Source organism: Cebus imitator, unplaced genomic scaffold (genome assembly GCF_001604975.1).
Source record: "Cebus imitator isolate Cc_AM_T3 unplaced genomic scaffold, Cebus_imitator-1.0 Scaffold267, whole genome shotgun sequence".
NCBI classification, from domain to species: Eukaryota; Metazoa; Chordata; class Mammalia; order Primates; family Cebidae; genus Cebus; species Cebus imitator.
This window is the reverse complement of record NW_016107582.1, coordinates 1,552,738-1,571,489: the sequence shown is the minus strand read 5'-3', so window position 1 is coordinate 1,571,489 and position 18,752 is coordinate 1,552,738. Positions and strand designations below refer to the sequence as shown.

The following is an 18,752-nucleotide window of genomic DNA, read 5'->3' as shown; positions in this document are numbered from 1 at the left end:
TTTTTTTAAGAAAATGTACCAAAATTCATGAGAGTATAATGAAATTTTACTGATGTAGGGTCTACTGATTTTGGATTCGAACTTGGCTAAAGTTCAGCTTTGCACTATCTATACAAAAAATATTTGCCTGGTTAAAAAAAAAAAGCTGGGAGTTAGGATGTACCTAAAAAGGAGTCATTATTGTCAACTCTTAAATGTGGTCACCAAATTCAGGTTACTGTGTTAATTTTGACCTTTGTTTAAACATTTATTTTTCTACTCGCTCTTATTTATTTTGGTCTTTGTTTCATGAGTCTTAATTAGTGAAAAATATATAAATTCCTCTCTATTTCTCAGTTTCTGTTTTAGAAAGTTGATCTGAAAACAAAATAAACAGTGGATTCCTGATTCTAATATTTTTGAGTCTATTGTCTATTAGGTACGGTGCTAAACACAGTAATTTAGTGAACATTTATTAACTGCTTATTCCATGCCAGGTCCTGAAGTGGGTGAACAGGAAGCTGGTTCTCTTACGTAATTCAAATGTTCAGGGTAATAATGCAGCAGGCTTGGTCAGTGGGAACCCCTTCAACTTATGATTCTTCTTTACTGTCACCTGAGCAGGTGCAGCTGCTACATAGATGGAAAGTAGGACCTTGAGAATGAGACAAGAATGTCTTGAGGAGTGATTATAACCCTCTCAGAGCTGGAAGGAACTTTAGCGATTGATCTTAGCTCTCCAGTTTGTCCTCTCAAACCATATCCTCATATTCTCTCTGCCTGGAATGTGATGCCAAGTCTTAGTTGAAGCCCTGTTTTCTTTGGCAGCTGCAGGAACTGAGAAAGAACATGCAGTGGCTTCCTCTTGATCTTCCTGCTTCTGGACATTTCTTCCTGAGCATTCCCGTGTTATTTCAAACCCTGTTTTTATGAGTGAACTCATGCACAAACAAATTTCCCTGTCTCATTGAGCTGTGTTTTCACCTGTCACATGGTGGGGTTACCTGCCAGCTAAGTATTCATTTGCAGTGTCATTGCCATCTGTATGTGTGTGTGTTTAGGCAATCATTTGGGTATATAATTGCTTTAATTAATTTTAGTGACTATTTACTTATTTTAAAAAACAGAAAATGTAGATGTGAAATTGTTGATATCAGTGACAAGAAGCATGCATTTACTACAGGTGGATAATTGTCATGATGAAAGTGGCCAATCATTATTCTTTGTTAGATACTCACTGAACTTAAACTGAATAGTCAATGGTGAAATAAAGGCATACAACCAAAGAACATACACGATGTGGGAGATGCATTGCTGGTGATGGTGCCGCAAGGATGAGGGTTAAGTTTAGATAAACAATTTTTATGTTTTGTGCTCTGGGCATGGAGTAACCTTTTAATGTGTAATGTTTGCACATTAGACTTGATTACCTTTTTAGGACTGTAGTATATACAGAGAAACAAAGCTGTTTGCATACGCTGATAAACTGCTTTGGGAAGTTGATTTAACACTGTATATGCAAACCCAGGTAATTTATTTAAAGATTTATTTGATTTCCTGAGATGCAGCAAAATATAATGGAAAAAACAAGGTATTAGATTCATACTAGGCATAATAACTAACATGTAAAAAATGTTTGCTATGTTTCTGGCTCTGAGCGATATACCTTAATAGATTACCTTAATTTAGCTCTAGTTTTTTAACTACTTTATTTTTTTTAGGGATAGGGCATTGTTCTATTGCCCAGGCTGAAGTGCAATGGCATGATAATAGTTCACTGTAGCCTTGATCTCCAGTGCTCAAACCTCCCACTTGCAGACTCCTGGGTAGCTAGGACTACAGGCATGTACCACCAGGCCCAGCTAATTAAACATTTTTCTTTGTAGATATGAGGGTATCGCTGTGTTGCCCAGGCTGGTCTCGAACCCCTGGCCTCAAGTGATCCTCCCACCTCAGCGTCTCGAAGTGCTGGGGTTACAGGCATGAGTGACTGGCTGCCTGATGATCTTAATTTTACAAAAACTGTAAGTCAGCTATACTTGCTTAAAGGGTGGTTAAGCATGTGAGATTTGGAGGTAGACTGTTTTTATTCATGCTTTTGCTTCTTATATAATTAGGCTATTAATTTTGACCTCTCTTTGCCTCACTTGGTTTTTCATGTGAAAATAAAGTTAATAGTAGTACTTATGTCATGGGGTTGTTAGGATTTCAAGTGAGAGAATACATATAAAAAGCTTTGACAGTAGCTGCCTGGTACATGGTAAAATTCTCAATAAATTCTGACTGTTAATACCATTGTATAACCTCAAGCAAGTTACTTAATCTCTGAGCTCCTATTTCCTCATGTGGGAAATAGAGTTAATGTTTACCTCAAAGTTATTGTGAAGATCTAGTGGTATTAAAGTGTTTTGTGGAGTACTTAGCACATAGGAGCTGTTTAATCCAACATATTGTTTATGTCATACTTTGTGTTTATTCAGTGAATCTTTACTGAATAGTCATTTTTTATATGCCGGGAAGATAGTGGTAAAAAAAAGTTCCTGCCTTAAAGTGTTTGTATTTATGGGGTGGGGGTAGAGTGGGGAAGCAGAAATGAGTTAATGACAATCATTTGCGATTGTGATAAAAGCTATGAATGGCATGATAGTGGGCCACTGTGGTGGCGTGTAGGGAACTACTTGAGGATATGCTGGTGGTGGGGAGATAGGGAAGTTTTGAGGGAACATGTGAAGGAAGGGAAGAATCAGCTAATTTGAGCAATTGAACAACAAGCCAAGAGCACTTGAGGCTGAGGGGCCTGAGAGTTCTAGACCCAGATGTGGATGGAGCTGAGGGCGTGGGTGTCAGGGGTGGCTCAAGGAGGAAACTGAAGGCCAGTGTAGCTGCAGTGCCCTGAGTGAAGGAGAGTCGTGAGTCCAGGACCTTTCGGAGTTCCTAAGGAGTTTGGATTTTATTGCAGAGTGCAATGGGGAGCTATTGAAAAGTTTTCAGGTTATGAGTTTAAAGCCAACTGTATTTTATTCCATGTCTTTGCTATTGTGAATAGTGCTGTGTCAACTATATTTTAAATGGGAATCTTACACATATTTTAACCTTGGGGCTGGTGTCTTATATTTCTATCTGGTGACTCATATGCAAGATCCCATCTTTGTATATAAGTGATCTTTTTCATTAAAACAATTTTTCAATTTCATTGCTGGTCACTTGATGAGAAACTCCCTACTTATCATTTAAATTCAAATTCTTTTCCATCGGTCACCTTCCGTGACTGTCCCACATGATATTGAGGGAGGGAAGAAGCATATATTTCTATAGTGCCTGCTATGTGCAAGACTCTTGGCTTTAAGACATATTTTATATTGTTATTCACAAGACCTTGTTTAACCAATGAGGAAACAGACTCCAGGATGGTAAGTGATTTGCTTAGTGCTGGAACCAGAATTTGCATCCAGGTCTGTGTTTACCTGCTCCCTTTAACTCCCAAAGGAGGTTCCCCCAAAGCCCCTCAGAGCTTTGCTCTCTGTGTCAAGTTGCTCTGTTATCATGATGATAGAGGTATGTAAGAGTATGAGTTTAGTTGGATTAAGGCATTATCTTTTCTGTGGACAGTCTTAGAGTGTGCAAAAGAATATATGTCATTGCTTCACAGTGCGCTATTGATCTTATTTATATGAACATTTTCACTGTGGTTCTTCTAACAGTACTGTGATAACTTTGTTTTTGTCCTTGTATCCATTAAGGACTCAAATATAGAGATATTCTCCATGTCTATTTTGGTCTATATACATTGACTTTTTTGAAAACTGAGAAATTTAATATCTTCCTGTAAAATTTTTTTGTTCATTTGGCCTTTAGCTTTCATTAGCACTAAGTATGCAAACTGAATTAACTAAGCCATATCTATTCCATTCTATGTGAATTTAGAAATTTATTTTTTATGAAAAATAACAAATGAGATTGATTGGTCACTTTGCAACATCAAAAATGTTGCCAGTAAACTTGTAATCAGTCTATATAATTCTTTTCCACGTAAGAGTTTATTTTGGAGGAAGATTTTCTAGGAATCTACTTGGGGAAATTATGATGGTTATGTTTCTCCTTGAAAATGAAGGAAGACAGCTTTTAAGTGGTTTAAACTTAATCTATCTGGCTAAATTACATTGGCCCCTTTTCAGTATTACTCTTCATAAAGCATTGGTAAACATAAGTAACAAAGTAATTAATCTTTTATTATTAAAAGTTTTTCTACTAAATTGCTGCTAACTTTATGACACTGGTGCTTTAATTATAGATTTCTATACTTTCAGTGATTTAGGTGCTAGAAAGTTATATCCTTGATGTCTACAGAATGTATTAAAATGTGAGTCAAGATTTTTTTTTTTAGTAACTTTATTAAAATTACAAAACACATATTTTCACAGAACAATTAGAAACTAGGAATGAGCAAAAATAATAATCTGTAATTTGTACATTCTGGGTTTTTCTATGTGCATGTGTACTCTGGAACGAGACTACTTAGGTTGGAATTCCAGTTCTGTCACTTACTCTGTGACCTTCGGAAAGCTATCTAACTTTTCTGTGCCTCAGTTTCTTAATCTGTAAAATGAGTACCTATCTCAGGGTTATTGTGGGGGTTAAATGAGTTAATACATGTATAATGCTTAGAATATTGCCTTTCGCCTAGTAAGAGCCATATACATGAGTTTTAAAAGACCTTTTATTATGGAGCATTTCAAACATAAAAATAGAGGCTAGTATTATGAATTCCAGTGTACCTATTATCAACATTTAGACATTCCTGTTATATTTATCAATCTTCTTTTATTTTTCTTTCTATACTTGAGTATTTTATAGAAAATTCCAAATATTACATCCTTTCACTACGTATGCTTTGTACCATATTAATATTTACTAAGAATTAAGTAAGTTATTTTAGAGAGTGAGTATACAAAATTTGAGTCATTTTTGAGGGGAGAAAATACAAGCAAGATATCTAAAACATCTGTTTTGTGAGATTTTACTAATTTTAGTTAACTGGAATGTATTTGAAGTAAGATTGTGAATATGGAGATTTTGCTATTCAGTTTAGACATTTATTGGTCAGTAACACCTTTAAAATAATTGGTTATCAGTTTTATCGTAAATATACTGTAAATATTTTAGATGAACATGAAGTCTTTATAACATGTTTTGTACTGAGCAATACATGTAATTGTTTTGATGAAGGAAAAATACTTAAAAATTATAATATTGGAAAAAATAAAAACAGCTAACTTTGAAGATTAAGACTGGATGCTACAAAAATTCTAGAGATTCATAAGTCCTTAGATTTTAAAAAATAACCTTTTCATCAATATACTCGTATATTTAGCATATAAATACACATCCGTATACCACTCTTTAAAACACAGTATTCAAGAATAATGAAAGAAAATTTGTAACCAGTTAGACATTATTAATTTTATTTTATTATTATTAATATTTGAAAAAGGGGCTTGCTCTGTCACCCAAGCTGGAGTGCAGTGGCACAATCTTGGCTCTCTGCAGCCCTGACCTACTGGGCTCAAGTGATTCTCCCACCTCAGCCTCCCAAGTAGCTGTTTCTACAGGCATGAGCCACCATGCCCAGTTGATTTTTAAATTTTTTGTAGAGATGGAGTCTCTTTATGTTGCCCAGGCTGGTCTCAAACTCTTCGGCTCAAATGATCCTCCCATCTTGACCTCCCAAAGTGTTGGGATTACAGGTATGAGCCACCATGCCTGGCTGAGTTTGTGGTTTTATTTTTTATTTTAATGCCTTGTTTTCCTGGACAGCAATCAGTCCTGACTTGGAATTTCCTGCCTTTGCTCTTGTTTTAGACTCCCATTTCAAAATCTTTAAGTAGCATGTGATATTGAGAAGGAACTAAATTGTAAAGGCAGGAATTTGAATGTAATTCATTGTACTTTAAGTAAGTGTCAGCCAGTGAGATCATCTGAATTCATAGTCATGTAAATTTCCTCAGTACTTGAATTATTGATTTTAAAATTCCTGGGACATGTTGGAGTGATGTGGAATGTGCAGGTCATGCCTTATGTTGCTGATGGTCTAGTGGAAAGAACACTTAGTTGTAAGTCAAGAAACCTTTGTTCTCACTTGAACTCTGTCATGTTGACTTTCCTTTTTGGCAAATTGCTTTAACCTCTCTGACATTGTTTTTTCATTTCTCTAGTGAAAAAAAGGTAGGGAGGGGGATGATGTCAGGTCCATTATATTAGTTAAGGAAGTGCTAGATGTTGCAACAAGGAGACCCCAAAATGCAATGGTTTAAATAATGTAGAAGTTTTTCCTGTAATGGTTGGAGTTCCAGGTATGTAACTCTACAGCAAGCTATCATTTAGGGATCCAGGTTTTTTCCATCTTTTTTCTTCAACAGAGTCCCAGGGCCATTGTCTTCATATGCATGGCTGCATTTAGGTTGTTGCTCAGAATTCATTGTGGTTTGGAAGAGAGAGTGGAGGAAGTAGACTCCAGCCTGGAAGTGGCACGTCACTTCTGCTCAAACGCCACAGCCCTGGAGAGAACTTGAGCACATATTCATACTGAACCATATCTGAGGCTGGGAAATGTAGTGAAGCTTTTCAGGGTACAGTTTTGTTAATACAAAAGAAGAGAACAGATATTGGAGGATAAATAGCAATCTCTTCCACATCATATGGTTGCTGCTTTCTCTGATAATATTGGCCACGTGGCTCTGTCACACCACTGAGTTGCTATCTGCCTCAGCTTGATTTTGAAATTACTGGCTAAGAGAAAAGTATTTTCTACTCTTGGCTTAATTTTAATGTGTCTTGGTCTCTCTGATAATACAATGATTAAACATTACTGTTTTCTTGTACTTGCTTTTTAATGTTGAAAACTTTCAATTTTTATGAATTTTTATGAATCATATACAGTTGACCCTTGAACAATCTGGGGGCTTGGAGTACCAGTCCCTCATGCAGTCAGAAACTTGTATGTAACTTTTTACTTCCCAAGAACTTACTGGTATTATAAACAATTGATTAATATATATTTTATGTATTATATGTATTATATACTGTATTATTACAACAAAAAAGCTAAAAAAAGTTACTAAGCAAATCATAAAGAAGAGAAAATATGTTTACTATTCACTAAGTGGAAGTGGATCATCATAAAGGTCTTCATCTTCACCTTCATGTTGAGTAGGGCAAGGAAGAGAAAGAAGAGAGGAGGTTGGTCTTGCTGTCTCAGGGGTGCCAGAGGTGGAAGAAAAGCCGTGTATAAGTGGACCTTTCTTCAAGGGTCAACTGTGGTTAAAAAGATTCTAATTATCTTGTCCTGTTAATTTGGGAGTGTAGGTGGCAGTTGGATTTTTAAGCTTTTGAAGCAGGAGCTGAGGCTAAGTGTAAGCAGGTGTCAGGATTTAATACAAGGTGATAAAACAGAATCAAGCTGCCTGATCTTAGAGAGGATATACAGAAATACTTAGGGACTGGGAAGCAATGGGTGAGAAGCTAAGCAGCAGAAGAATGAGAAAGAGATCGATTAGACAATAGTAAAAGGTAGGCATTTGAAAAGTATAGGCAGATTTTTTTCCCCTCTTTTTTGAGGGTCAATCAGCTAGGTGACTCTAGAATCCACCCTTGAGCCATAGTCTTAAATAAATTTATAAAATCAGCTCAAAGTTTATTGATGGTTCCCATCAGCTTTTGTGTAAGCCATCCACCAAAAGTAATAAAAAGGATAAAAATTGTCAAAATGTGTGTTTAAAAGAATGGTTTTAGGCTGATGGTTCCATAGCTTAATTTGTGTGAGGAAGAAACTAAGTAAATTCCATAACATAATTGGAATAGTTAATAAAATGTTAGAGAAAATCCTGGATTTTGTGTCTCTAAAAACATAGAGCCCATTAATGTGAATGAAGGAATCATTTTTTATCAGCCATTTTATCAGTTTACTGATGATACTGCTCATGTAAACTAGCTTTGAGAATGTACTCTGGGCTGGACGTGGTGACTCACGTCTGTTGTAAGCCCAGTGCTTTGCAAGGCTGAGGGTGGAGCATCACTTGAGCCCAGGAGTTTGAGACCAGCCTGAGGAACAGAGAGAGTCCCCATCACTACAAAAATAAAAACAAACAAACAAAAAACTTTATCCAGGCATGGTGGTGTATGCCTATAGTCCCAGCTACTTGAAAGGCTGAACATGGGAGGAGCTCAGGAGTTTGAGGCTGCAGTGACCTATGATGTGTCACTGTACTCCAGCCTGAGTGACAGAGCGAGACTCTGTCTCTTAAGAAAAAAAAATGTATTCTGTATAGCCCTGAGTTTCAGCCAGTTGACTGCTCTTTAGCCCTTCCTGTATAGAAATTTGGCAGTCAAAAGTGCTCAAAGTCAAATGTCTTTCTTTGTGACCATAGGACCCTCCTCTTCCGACTAACTTGTATAATCAGTTACTCTCTCTGCTGGGTTTTCATAATCGTTAGATTTCCTCAAATCTTCAGACTGTGCCCTTCATTTGAGGTTTGACATTAAGTACTTTTGTGTGATATGTACTTGTACAGTGTCCTGGAGGAACTATTGAGAAAGAAAGTTGAAAATCCAGAGTGTTTTATCTATCTACTGCTCTTTTATTAGTGAAATTGATATGATCGATTAATTTTCTTGCAAGTGTTTTTACGGGGCTGAAATACCTTGCCAGATAATGTGATAATTGCTTACATTAAACAACTGCTTTGATTCACTGGGAACTTAAAGACCTCATTAAAAATTATCTTTCTGATTTAGATTTAGACAGACAAAAAAGGCATATTGACAGGTTGGAAATGAATCTTTTAAAATCAAACACACATTTTTGTAGCATGTGGTTTATGGATTATATTGTTACCAGTTTCCTTTTGGTAAGGATGGCATGACAAGAAGTAATATATAAGTTGTTTTTCCTTAATGTATAAAATATCCAAAGGAAATTGAGTTTAAAAATAAAGTAGATTGCTCTCTAGACTGGGTGACAAGTGAACCCTGTGTCTGTCTCTATAAAAAAAATAAATAAATAAAAGGGCACGTGCTACACTTGCCAATGCTAAAGTGAGCATGTGTACTCTATTTTGAAATTCCCTAAGAGGATATGATGTTTTTATACCTTGAAAGGCCAATGGTTATGATTAACCTTGAAATATAAGTCTTCAGCAAATGAAAGACACTTGCAACTTGTAGCCCAGGGATAACAAATCAAGGATGATATAAAATCCTGATGCAGCTTGGGTAGTGGTTTTTGAGAATGCTTAATGGCCATTTGTTAGGAAAGGTAAGTTACTACAGATTTTAAAAACATATTCATCCTCTGAGCTGTCACGCTGAAATTAGGGCTGTCTTTTGTAATCTTTGGTATTTGTCACCTTTACTTAGGTAATTTGGATAAAAACAACACTCTTTTACCACAGTGGCCTGTCTCCTGAAAACAAGGACATCTTTTTGGATGGCTCAGCTTCTTCACTTCTATAATAAGCTATTAGCTTAAGCAGCTGCCGACCTGGTACCTAAAACCATGTTGGAATTCCAGCATTCTGGTCCTGGATCAGAGCACATAGCCCCCCATCTTCTTCTGTGTAGTTATCATCGTTGATAATTAAATAATTCTATTTGGTGACATATTAATAACCTTACCTGCTTCTCTGGATACTATAAAGTCAGTCTTCTGTTGAGTTAGATTAGATCATCAGAAAACTCTGTACTTGAATACCAGTAGCTGAAATTTTTTTTTTTTTGGCAGAAAACATGTCACATTATGCCTGTGGCTTTATCCAGGGATTACTTTAAAAAGAAGTAATATGACTGGTTGCGGTGGCTCACACCTGTAATCCCTGCACTTTGGGATCTGGGTCATCTGAGGTCAGGAGTTCAAGACCACCCTGGCCAACATGGTAAAACTCTCTAAAAATACAAAAAATTAGCCGGGCATGGTGGTGGGCACCTGTAATCCCAGCTACTCGGGAGGCCGAGGCAGGAGAATCACTTGAACCCAGAGGCAGAGCCTGCAGTAAGCTGATACCATGGCATTGCACTCCAGCTTGGGCAACAAGAGTGTGATTCCATCTTAAAAAAAAATAATAATACAACATTTCCTTTTGCTTTTGTTTTTGAGAATACTGCCTGGTATATCATTGTGTATTCCATTTATAAAGCCCAATATGAGAAATTTCCTTCAGAGTTTAAGGGCATAAAAATATTTGTTTTCTTTGAGACAGGACATATCTTTTAGATTATAAAAGAGGTATCATTTATTTTGTTTGTCTATTTGCCCTAGCTGCCTGTGAGCACAGGGCCAAATTTGAATGTTAATTGTAGGAATTATGTCAAATTTTGTAAACTAATTTAAAAATAGTTACATATCCTGGGAGTTAGCAAATTGTGGCCCACCCACTTCTTTTTGTAAATAATGTTTTATCAGAACACAGCTTTAGTTGTTGTATTTATGTATTGCTTATTGCTTTTGTGCTACAGTGGCAGACTTGAGTAGTTGCTCTCTGGCCCTTTACAGAAAAAAAGATTTCTAGTCCTGATATAAATAGTTACATGTGGGTCAGACCAAATGCAATAACACTGAATATAAAGTATGATTACTGTTAGATGTAGCTAGTTGGAAGAGGCTTAACAGAGATATGCTATGAAAGGAGTTTAATATTTAAGCAGTGGCGGCATATAAAAGACATTTTATGTGGGAGAGAAGAAATAAAATCCTGTAGGACTGTGCAGATTTTGAGCATATGGGACCATTTTGGAAACTGTTTTAGCAGATTAGAATTACAGCAGTGAAAATGAAGTTGTATGGGTAAGACTGTTGATAGGAAGGCATAAAAGCTAGGCATCAGAATTTGCATTTAATCTGACAGACAATTGCAAATCCACTATGGATTTTTCACAGGGGAGTGACGTGATGGGAACAGTATTTCAGTACAGTTAATCTAACAGCAGTGTACGAACTCAGCATATAGAGCCCCAAGACTAAGCAGCTACTGGGGTAAGCCTGGTTTGGGGAACTACGACGATGACTGTAGAACGAAGAGGAAGAGTAGCCTCTGAGGTGCTGGAAAGAAGGAAGCAGTTTTGTGGCTGACTGGATTTAGAGAGTGGTGGTGAAGGAAATTACGAGAGGAGAACTGGAGAAAAATGAACCAAAGTGACAGTTTTTTTGAGAGGAAACATGTGTTTTGTTTTTGATCCTAGTTTCTGGTGTTTTAGAGCCTACTAAGGAAAGTATAGAAACGTTTGGAGGACTGTCCTAGATGATGGCTGATAACTGTGGCAGACTTTGTATGGAGAGACAACAGCACAAGGCATAGTGGCTGGGGAGTGCCTCCAGGAAAGAAGATAGCCCTAGAGACGCAGAGTGGATGGAGGAACAGGAGTTAGTGAACCAGTGTTTCCCAATGTGTATCCCAGGACAGACTGATAGTATGCATGGTTAGCAGGTATTTCCATTGTTGCATGGCCAGATAGGTTTGATAAATTCTGGGTTAAGCAAAGTTAAAAAGACTTACTGTTTTAGATCCTCTCATGTTCTTTAATAATATGGACCATTATTTATATCTCCAATAAGCTGTTTCCCTCCAAGTTTAGATTCCTGTATTTGACTTTCTACGAGACATTTCCCCTTGGGCTATCTATGAGGCATCTAACATTTAACTGTCCAAAATGGAATATCTTGTCTTCCTCACAAAACTTGGTTCCCCATCTCAGTTGATGGCAGCTCTGTCTTTTCTTTTCAGTAAAAAAATGCCGTGGTAAGAAGTAATATAGAAGTTGTATTGTACCATGGGTAAAATGGCCAAAGGAATTGAGATGAAAAATGAAATTGCTCAGGCTGAGCATGGTGGCTCATGCCTGTAATCCCAGCACTTTGGGAGGCTGAGGTGGGTAGATCACTTGAGGTTAGGAATTTGAGATCAGCATGGCCTACATGGTGAAACCTGTCTCTACTAAAAATACAAAAATTAGCTGAGCATGGTGGTGGGTGCATATAATACTGGCTACTCAGGAGGCTGAGGCAGGAGAATCTCCTGAACCTGGGAGGTGGAGGTTGCAGTGAGCCAAGATTGCGTCACTGCACTCCAGCTTGGGCAACAGAGCGAGACTGTCACACACACACACACACACACACACACACACACACTGCTCAGATTAAATACCTTGGAGTCATCCTTGATTCCTTTGTCCTATACTCTTATTGTTATTTTTTGAGACAGTCTTACTCTGTCGCCCAGGCTGGAGTGCAGTGGCATAATCTTGGCTCGCTGCAAACTCTGCCTCCCAGGTTCAAGTGATTCTCTTGTGTCATCCTCCCGAGTAATTGGTATTGCAGTGCGCACCAGCATGCCTGGCTAATTTTTGTATTTTTAGCAGAGACGGGGTTTCGCCATGTTGGCAAGGCTGGTCTCAAACTCCTGACCTCAGGTGATCTGCCTGCCTCGGCCTCCCAAAGTGCTGGGATTATAGGCGTGAGCCACTGTACCTGGCCTATTCTCCTGTCCCCTTATCTGATCCATTAGCAGCCACATTGGCTTTTTTTTTTTTCAAATATATCCAGAATCTGAACCCTTCGTACTCAAGTGATTCTATTGAAATCTTACCCCCTATTTGTGCAGTAGCTTTCCATTTTACTCAGGATAAATATGTCACTCCCTCTAGTGGCCTACAAGGTATTTTATGACCCGGTTTCTCATTGATTCTCTGACCTGATTTACCATTCTTTTCCTTCTTCACTCTGCTCCATGCATATCTCTTTGTTCTTCCTAAGACAGGGCTTAAGCAATTTGTTAGCTTAGGGCTTTTCCTGTGCCTGTGACACTCTTTGCCTAGACAATCTGTTTGGTTAACCTAACTTCCTTTCCTCCTTTAAGCCTGTTCACATGCCACCCTCTCTAGAAGATTCTGACCCCGACCACCATATGTAAAATACAAAGTGCACTTTTCCCATTTCTCATCCCCTTTATTCTGCTTTACTTACTTTCTTTCTTTTTTTTAATAGCCCTTACCGTGTTCTCACATATTTTGTATATTATTTGTTTAAAAAAGTATCTGCTGTATTCTACTAGACTGTAAGCTCATGAATGCAGACATTTTTGCCTATTTTGTTCTCGGATATAACTCAAGCACCTAGAGAACTGTGCCGGACACACAATAGGCAACTAGCAAGTATTTGTTAAATGAGTGAATGAATCTTCAAGATGGGAATATATGTCCCCATAGAATCTTCTTTTCCCCCCATGGAGATTTTCTTTTTATCCATGTTTCCCAGGGACACACTGTAGCAGATTCTGTTATATGTATTATGGAATTCAAAGGAGGAGAAAATTACAAGAAGGTTGTGATTGACACAATTGGGAAGTTAAAAAATTTTGACCTGCTTAAGCTAATAAGTAGATTTAGATAGGAAATTAGTTTACAATCTTAAAACAAGTTGTTTCAGTGTTGTGGAATGTCAGATTTGGGGAGGAAAGTTGGACATAGATGTTGAAGAAAAAGACCAGGATAAATTACCCATTCAGGGAGTTTAGTTTTGGATAAAAGGGTAGAAAGTACAGGTTGATTATTCCTTATCTGAAATGCTTGGGACCAGAAGTGTTTTGGATTTGGATTTTTTTTTTTTTAAATTTTGGAATATTTGCATATGCTTTAAATGGGTTGAATATCCTAATCTGAAAATCCAAAATGCCCCAACATTTCCCTTGAATGTCACATTAGCGCTCAAAAAGTTTCAGATTTTGTGACATTTTGGATTTTGGATTTTCAGATTTGGGTTGTTCAACCTTTAGTTAGAAAAGGCTGCTGGTTCATTCCAATATGCTTTGTTTTTTGAGATCAAGGGAGCTTGGTTTTTCTGCTTGTTATTTTTATAAATTAATCTAGGGTTGTTTATTGACATAAATTTTAATTTTAATCATAATAAGGAGGTGAGCTAGGGAACCCTATTTTTCATAGTAGTGTAATTTGGTAGGTTTAGTGCCTCATGGAAATGGGAGAAATTAGGATCCTTAGGAAATCCTATTAGTTCCATGCTTCTGCTTTACCACCTGCCCTTCCCATCCTTTCTGCTTGCTTTTCTTTTCACTTATCTTTTCTTTTTGTGAGCCCAGTAGGAATGAGAAGTGAGATGTAAATATTAAAAGTTGGTGCTAATTGCTTGCTGTTATTCCTTTAGGAAGCAAGCAATCTGTTTTAATGTGTGAATTTCTAGGTCTTTTCTAAACTTCTTTTAAAAAGTTCACCTAGGCTTCACACTTGTCACTAGCAGTTGGATTAGTGCTTAAATGAAAGCTTGTGCCAAAGTGAGCCATAGTTGAAGTAATTTTATGACAGTTTTGACTCTCCCTTATAAGTTTTGATCCACAAAAGAATTAATTTCTGTTTCAAGTGTGTGGTTGAACTTTTGGATTTTTTTTTGCATTTCTGTAGTATGAATTAATTTTTTTCAGGATTAGCTCTCATGGGAAAAACCAAGAGCGGTTGGGCATTTTTAGTTTATTTATCAATCATGACATTTGAGTGCTGAATGACAATGAAATTATGCCAAGGATTACTTTGCAAAGCCCTGTGCTTTATTTCCATTGTTGTCTTTGGAAGGGATTACATTCACATTATTTGAGGAATAATTAATTGAAGCTCCAATTCAGACCAGTTGGAAGACTAACAAATATTCTTTTGTTTTGGTTACAGAAACTGCATACATACATGTAAGAGAAGGAAAAATGTCAGATGATATCAGGAAAAGGTTTGAATTTCCAAATTCTCTTATCCAATCACAGGTAATTTTGTTTGTTTATTTTTGCTCATGGCAACAAATCCACCTGTTCTATGGATTGTTAACTTTATGTATTTAACATTAAATTTTTATTCTACATGTAGAGATTTATATTATTTTATGAAACTTTAATGAGATAATTTGAAAATATATATTTCACTAAGAAAGCAACTTTTTGAAATTGATCAACCTCAGCTTTTATTTATATATCATACTTTTCTTCCTAGCAATAATAAAACCTTGATTAACTAGTAGGCCTCAGAATATGTTTGTTTCTTTTTTATTTTTTTGGCCTATGATTATTGGGAAAAGAGGTAAATAGTTATATGTCCTCAGACTGTGAGGGATTAATATTTAATAAGATATATCCTACACATTATATAGATTTTTGTAATAATGACATTTAATAAGTAAAATATCCTGGATTAAAAAATTTGATGTATCTACTAAAGAGATTGTGGTAACTTTAGTGAGTTTTTCCATAATTAAATAGTTAAAACAAAGATGGTTTTCTGGTTAGCCTTTAGCTAACTAGACGCATTCTGGTTAAGCAAGGTATCATAATAGCTTACTGTCTTTTCTTGTGAGAGTAAAGCTAACAGACCAGCAGACACCATCTTGAAGACTTAACAACGTACGGCGCCTTGGATACTTTCAACAGTTAACTTCGGAGATGCCTGCTGTGGGAATTGACTTAGCTGGGTAGTGGGGAACCCTTCCATGAGGAGTAGAACACTCCTTATGCAAGATTCCCTTCTACCTGGCTGGGTTGGAGTCATATCCTACAGGACCGTGAAGAAGAAGATGAACGCTTGGAGGATACTGTTTACAGTTTTATATTTCTGTGCCTGGGATCTCTTTGTTAGCATAGATAATCAAGAAATACCCATCTGTGTTACTGTTAAATTAGGTGAAAAGTATATATGTATTGTTTAGTGTAGGATGTCTATTTGAATTCTGTTTTAGAACACTTAAGTAGCAATGTAGGCTGATTATCCTCAGATTTTGTATTTTAAAAAATCAGTTTAGGCTAGTATCTCTGATTTGTTAGAAGAGGAAATGAAAAGTGTATTAGAGAAATTGAACCTGATGGAGAATGGGGAATTAGGCTTCTTTTCTTTTAGTTCTTTTTCTAATTATGGACTATAGCTTTTTCTTTGTCCCTGTTGTTTCATATTGGTTTTATTAGGTTCTTGTGTTTGTGTCCTGTACTTTGCAAATATTTCTTATTGTTCTTCTGTAACAACTGCTCAGTGTTAGCACCATATTTCATTGATTGATGCACATTTTTTTTAATATTTTAACATCTTTGAAATTGGATTGCATCTAGTAATGATGGCAGTAGTTAAGATACAGTTGGTATTGCCTGCACATTTGTGAACTTGGGCATGGTTTTCTACACAAGCCTAAAAGAGCTCTTGTGTGAATATAAAATCAAAATTCTAACTTAAAAGAAGCATTGTATATCACAGACTAATTGGCAGCCTTTCTTCTTTCTTAGTGGCACACAATATAATGGTGCAACTTGCAGTTCATGATCAGTTTACATTCAATGAAGTATAGCATATTTTGTAAAACAGGAGCTCAACTTATCCATGGGCACTCAGTTCTTGTTACTATTCCTTTTACTAGGAGATAAGAGACAGTAAGTTGGACTAAACTTAATATTCGTATAAATGAATAACTTGTATTGCAAAACTGAGACCACAAGTGCTGCGGTCTTAAATCAGCTCCAATGTGTGAAATTCAAAGAGAAAAATGAGGAAGGAGTGGGTGCTGTGTTTTTATTTGAGCTTTTCTGGAGACTTTGGAAGACTGACAACTATTCACGGCTATACCATAATTTGGTTCCAAGTGCAGGATGGACAGTTGTTGCGGTAGTGAAGTTTTCCCAACCATACACAGAATGGCTATGATCGCTGCTAGCCTACTGACTGTAAGACAGTAGTACTGGGTAGTGCTGAAGAACTAGGGGACTAAAGTTGAAGAAGTAGGAGGTAATGATATTTATGTCTTTATGTAACCAGCACTCCTATAAAAGTCTTGAATTTAATTTTGGGTTTTTTTTGAAGCAGGATAGGGGAAAATTTTAGAGATTTATGAGAATGAAAGCTTACATTTAAATTGAATTTAAGGGCTGAAACCTATGAAAAAATGATAAAGAAATCAAAATTATATGACCTAGAGGAAAGAGAAGGGTGGTGGTGGAGGGAAGCCCTCCCTTTTGATTCACATCTGTGCGGGCTATAGTAATAAACATGAGTTTCTTCATCTTCATTAATGGTGTGGTGAAGCATGATGGATTTCATTTCAATGCAAAGATGATTTTAAGAAGCTATGGGGTTTCTCATTCATGGTTTAATGGAGTTACCTTCTGATACTGACAGCAATTTGAACCAAAAATCTGGCAGTTTTCTTAACTTCCAGGAACTATAGTTGCTTATTGGTAACCTGGGATAGCCATGTCTACCTTGAGGGCTATTCCAAAGATTAGAAATTATGTATGTGGAGTGCTTGATTCAATGCCTTCTACATAGCACATACTTAATAAATGAAAATTTTATTTATTCCCAATTGACTGCCTGGCATACTCATATCAACTAGTATTGATATTTGGAAAGAACTTCTAAGGTTCTGTGTTCATTAATTTGTTTTTTAGGCTGTGGGTCATCTTCTTGCTGCAGTCCTAAAGGAAAATGGTTTTTCAGAAAAGATTCACCAATCTACAGATCAGGTCTGTGTTTAACTTTATGGTTTAATTCTCTTCAGATAAGATACCTACTAACTGGATCACATATGTACCTGTCTTGTTTCCCTGATAGTTCAGATCATAGTAGAACTGTTTTTGAATTGTGAGAACTTCATTGCCCTTTTTGTTTGTTTGCCTTGTTTTTAATGTGTAGCATTTAAAAAGTTTTAAATTTATGAAAACACACTCTACGAGTGAGATATGGAGGGCTGGAGAGGACTATTCTTATGACTATTAATGAAGAATAATATGGGTGGAATGAGAGAAGTCATGCTTTAGAGAAGATTGATAGTTACCTCTGAGGGAATCATTTTCGTTAATGAAGAGAATGAGCAGAGTGGCCCTGTTTGGATGTAGATTTCTCATGCTTCAGCTCAGCCCCAGTTGTGAGTTCTTAGTTGGAAAGGTCATACATTGACAGTCAAAGCTGAAAAATTCCATCCTAACACAAATAGCAGGTGAGTGCTCAGAGTTGAAGCAATGCCAGCTTACTGAGATATATACCACTTGGGACTTGGTTGATCAATGTTGTGTAATTTGACTTGCTAGTTGGGAAACTCTTCTTAGGAGAGGTGTTCTCAGGCGTTCTCTATAGGGAACATAAGTGATGGAAATAAGATTCTTTTTTTTTTTCACAGCAGAAATAAATTCATTTTCTTTTTCTCACCTTCTTTTTGATTAGCTGCTCCAAGTCACATTTCTTTATCACTTCTGCAGACATATTGAAGTAAATGTAGAACAAACTTCACTAACTGACATTTGTCTGATATTTGTACATAGTCATATAAATTAGGTTTTCTGAGAACTCTGATCCTAATCCTGTCTATAATCACATCGTGTACTTTGAAAAGATCTAGTGGTTTTACTTAAACTGCCAGGATTTATTGAATGTCAAATCCCTGTAACTGTTTCCTCTTCTACTAAAAATGAAAAGCATTCACAGTATTACCTGAAGCAGCAGTTTATTTATTCATTTGTTTTGTTTTTCCGGTGTAGTAATAGAGTAATGACATTTAGAGCCTTTTGATATTGTCAATACAGCTGAATACAATGTCATTCTGAATAAAAGGTGAAGTGGAATATAAATATTTCCTTCCTGTAGTGACTATTAACTGTATTGTTATTTTAATAGTGGGATGCTAAGATTGAAAAGATTCTCTGCCAGCTACAGAGGGAAAGTGGGTATGAAATGATGTTGATTTTCTTTTCTTTCTTTTCTTT

General features: G+C 36.5%; 1 protein-coding gene across 1 annotated transcript in view; it reads left to right on the top strand.

The window, feature by feature from the left end:
• LOC108284002 (focadhesin-like) overlaps positions 1–18,752 on the top strand; it is a 36,619-nt gene that overhangs the window by 15,466 nt on the left and 2,401 nt on the right. The window contains exons 2-3 of the mRNA XM_017500641.2: positions 14,698–14,786; positions 17,442–17,516. Coding sequence (XP_017356130.1) covers positions 14,730–14,786; positions 17,442–17,516 — 132 coding nt within the window. The 5' untranslated portion in view covers positions 14,698–14,729. The remainder of the gene's footprint in view (positions 1–14,697; positions 14,787–17,441; positions 17,517–18,752) is intronic.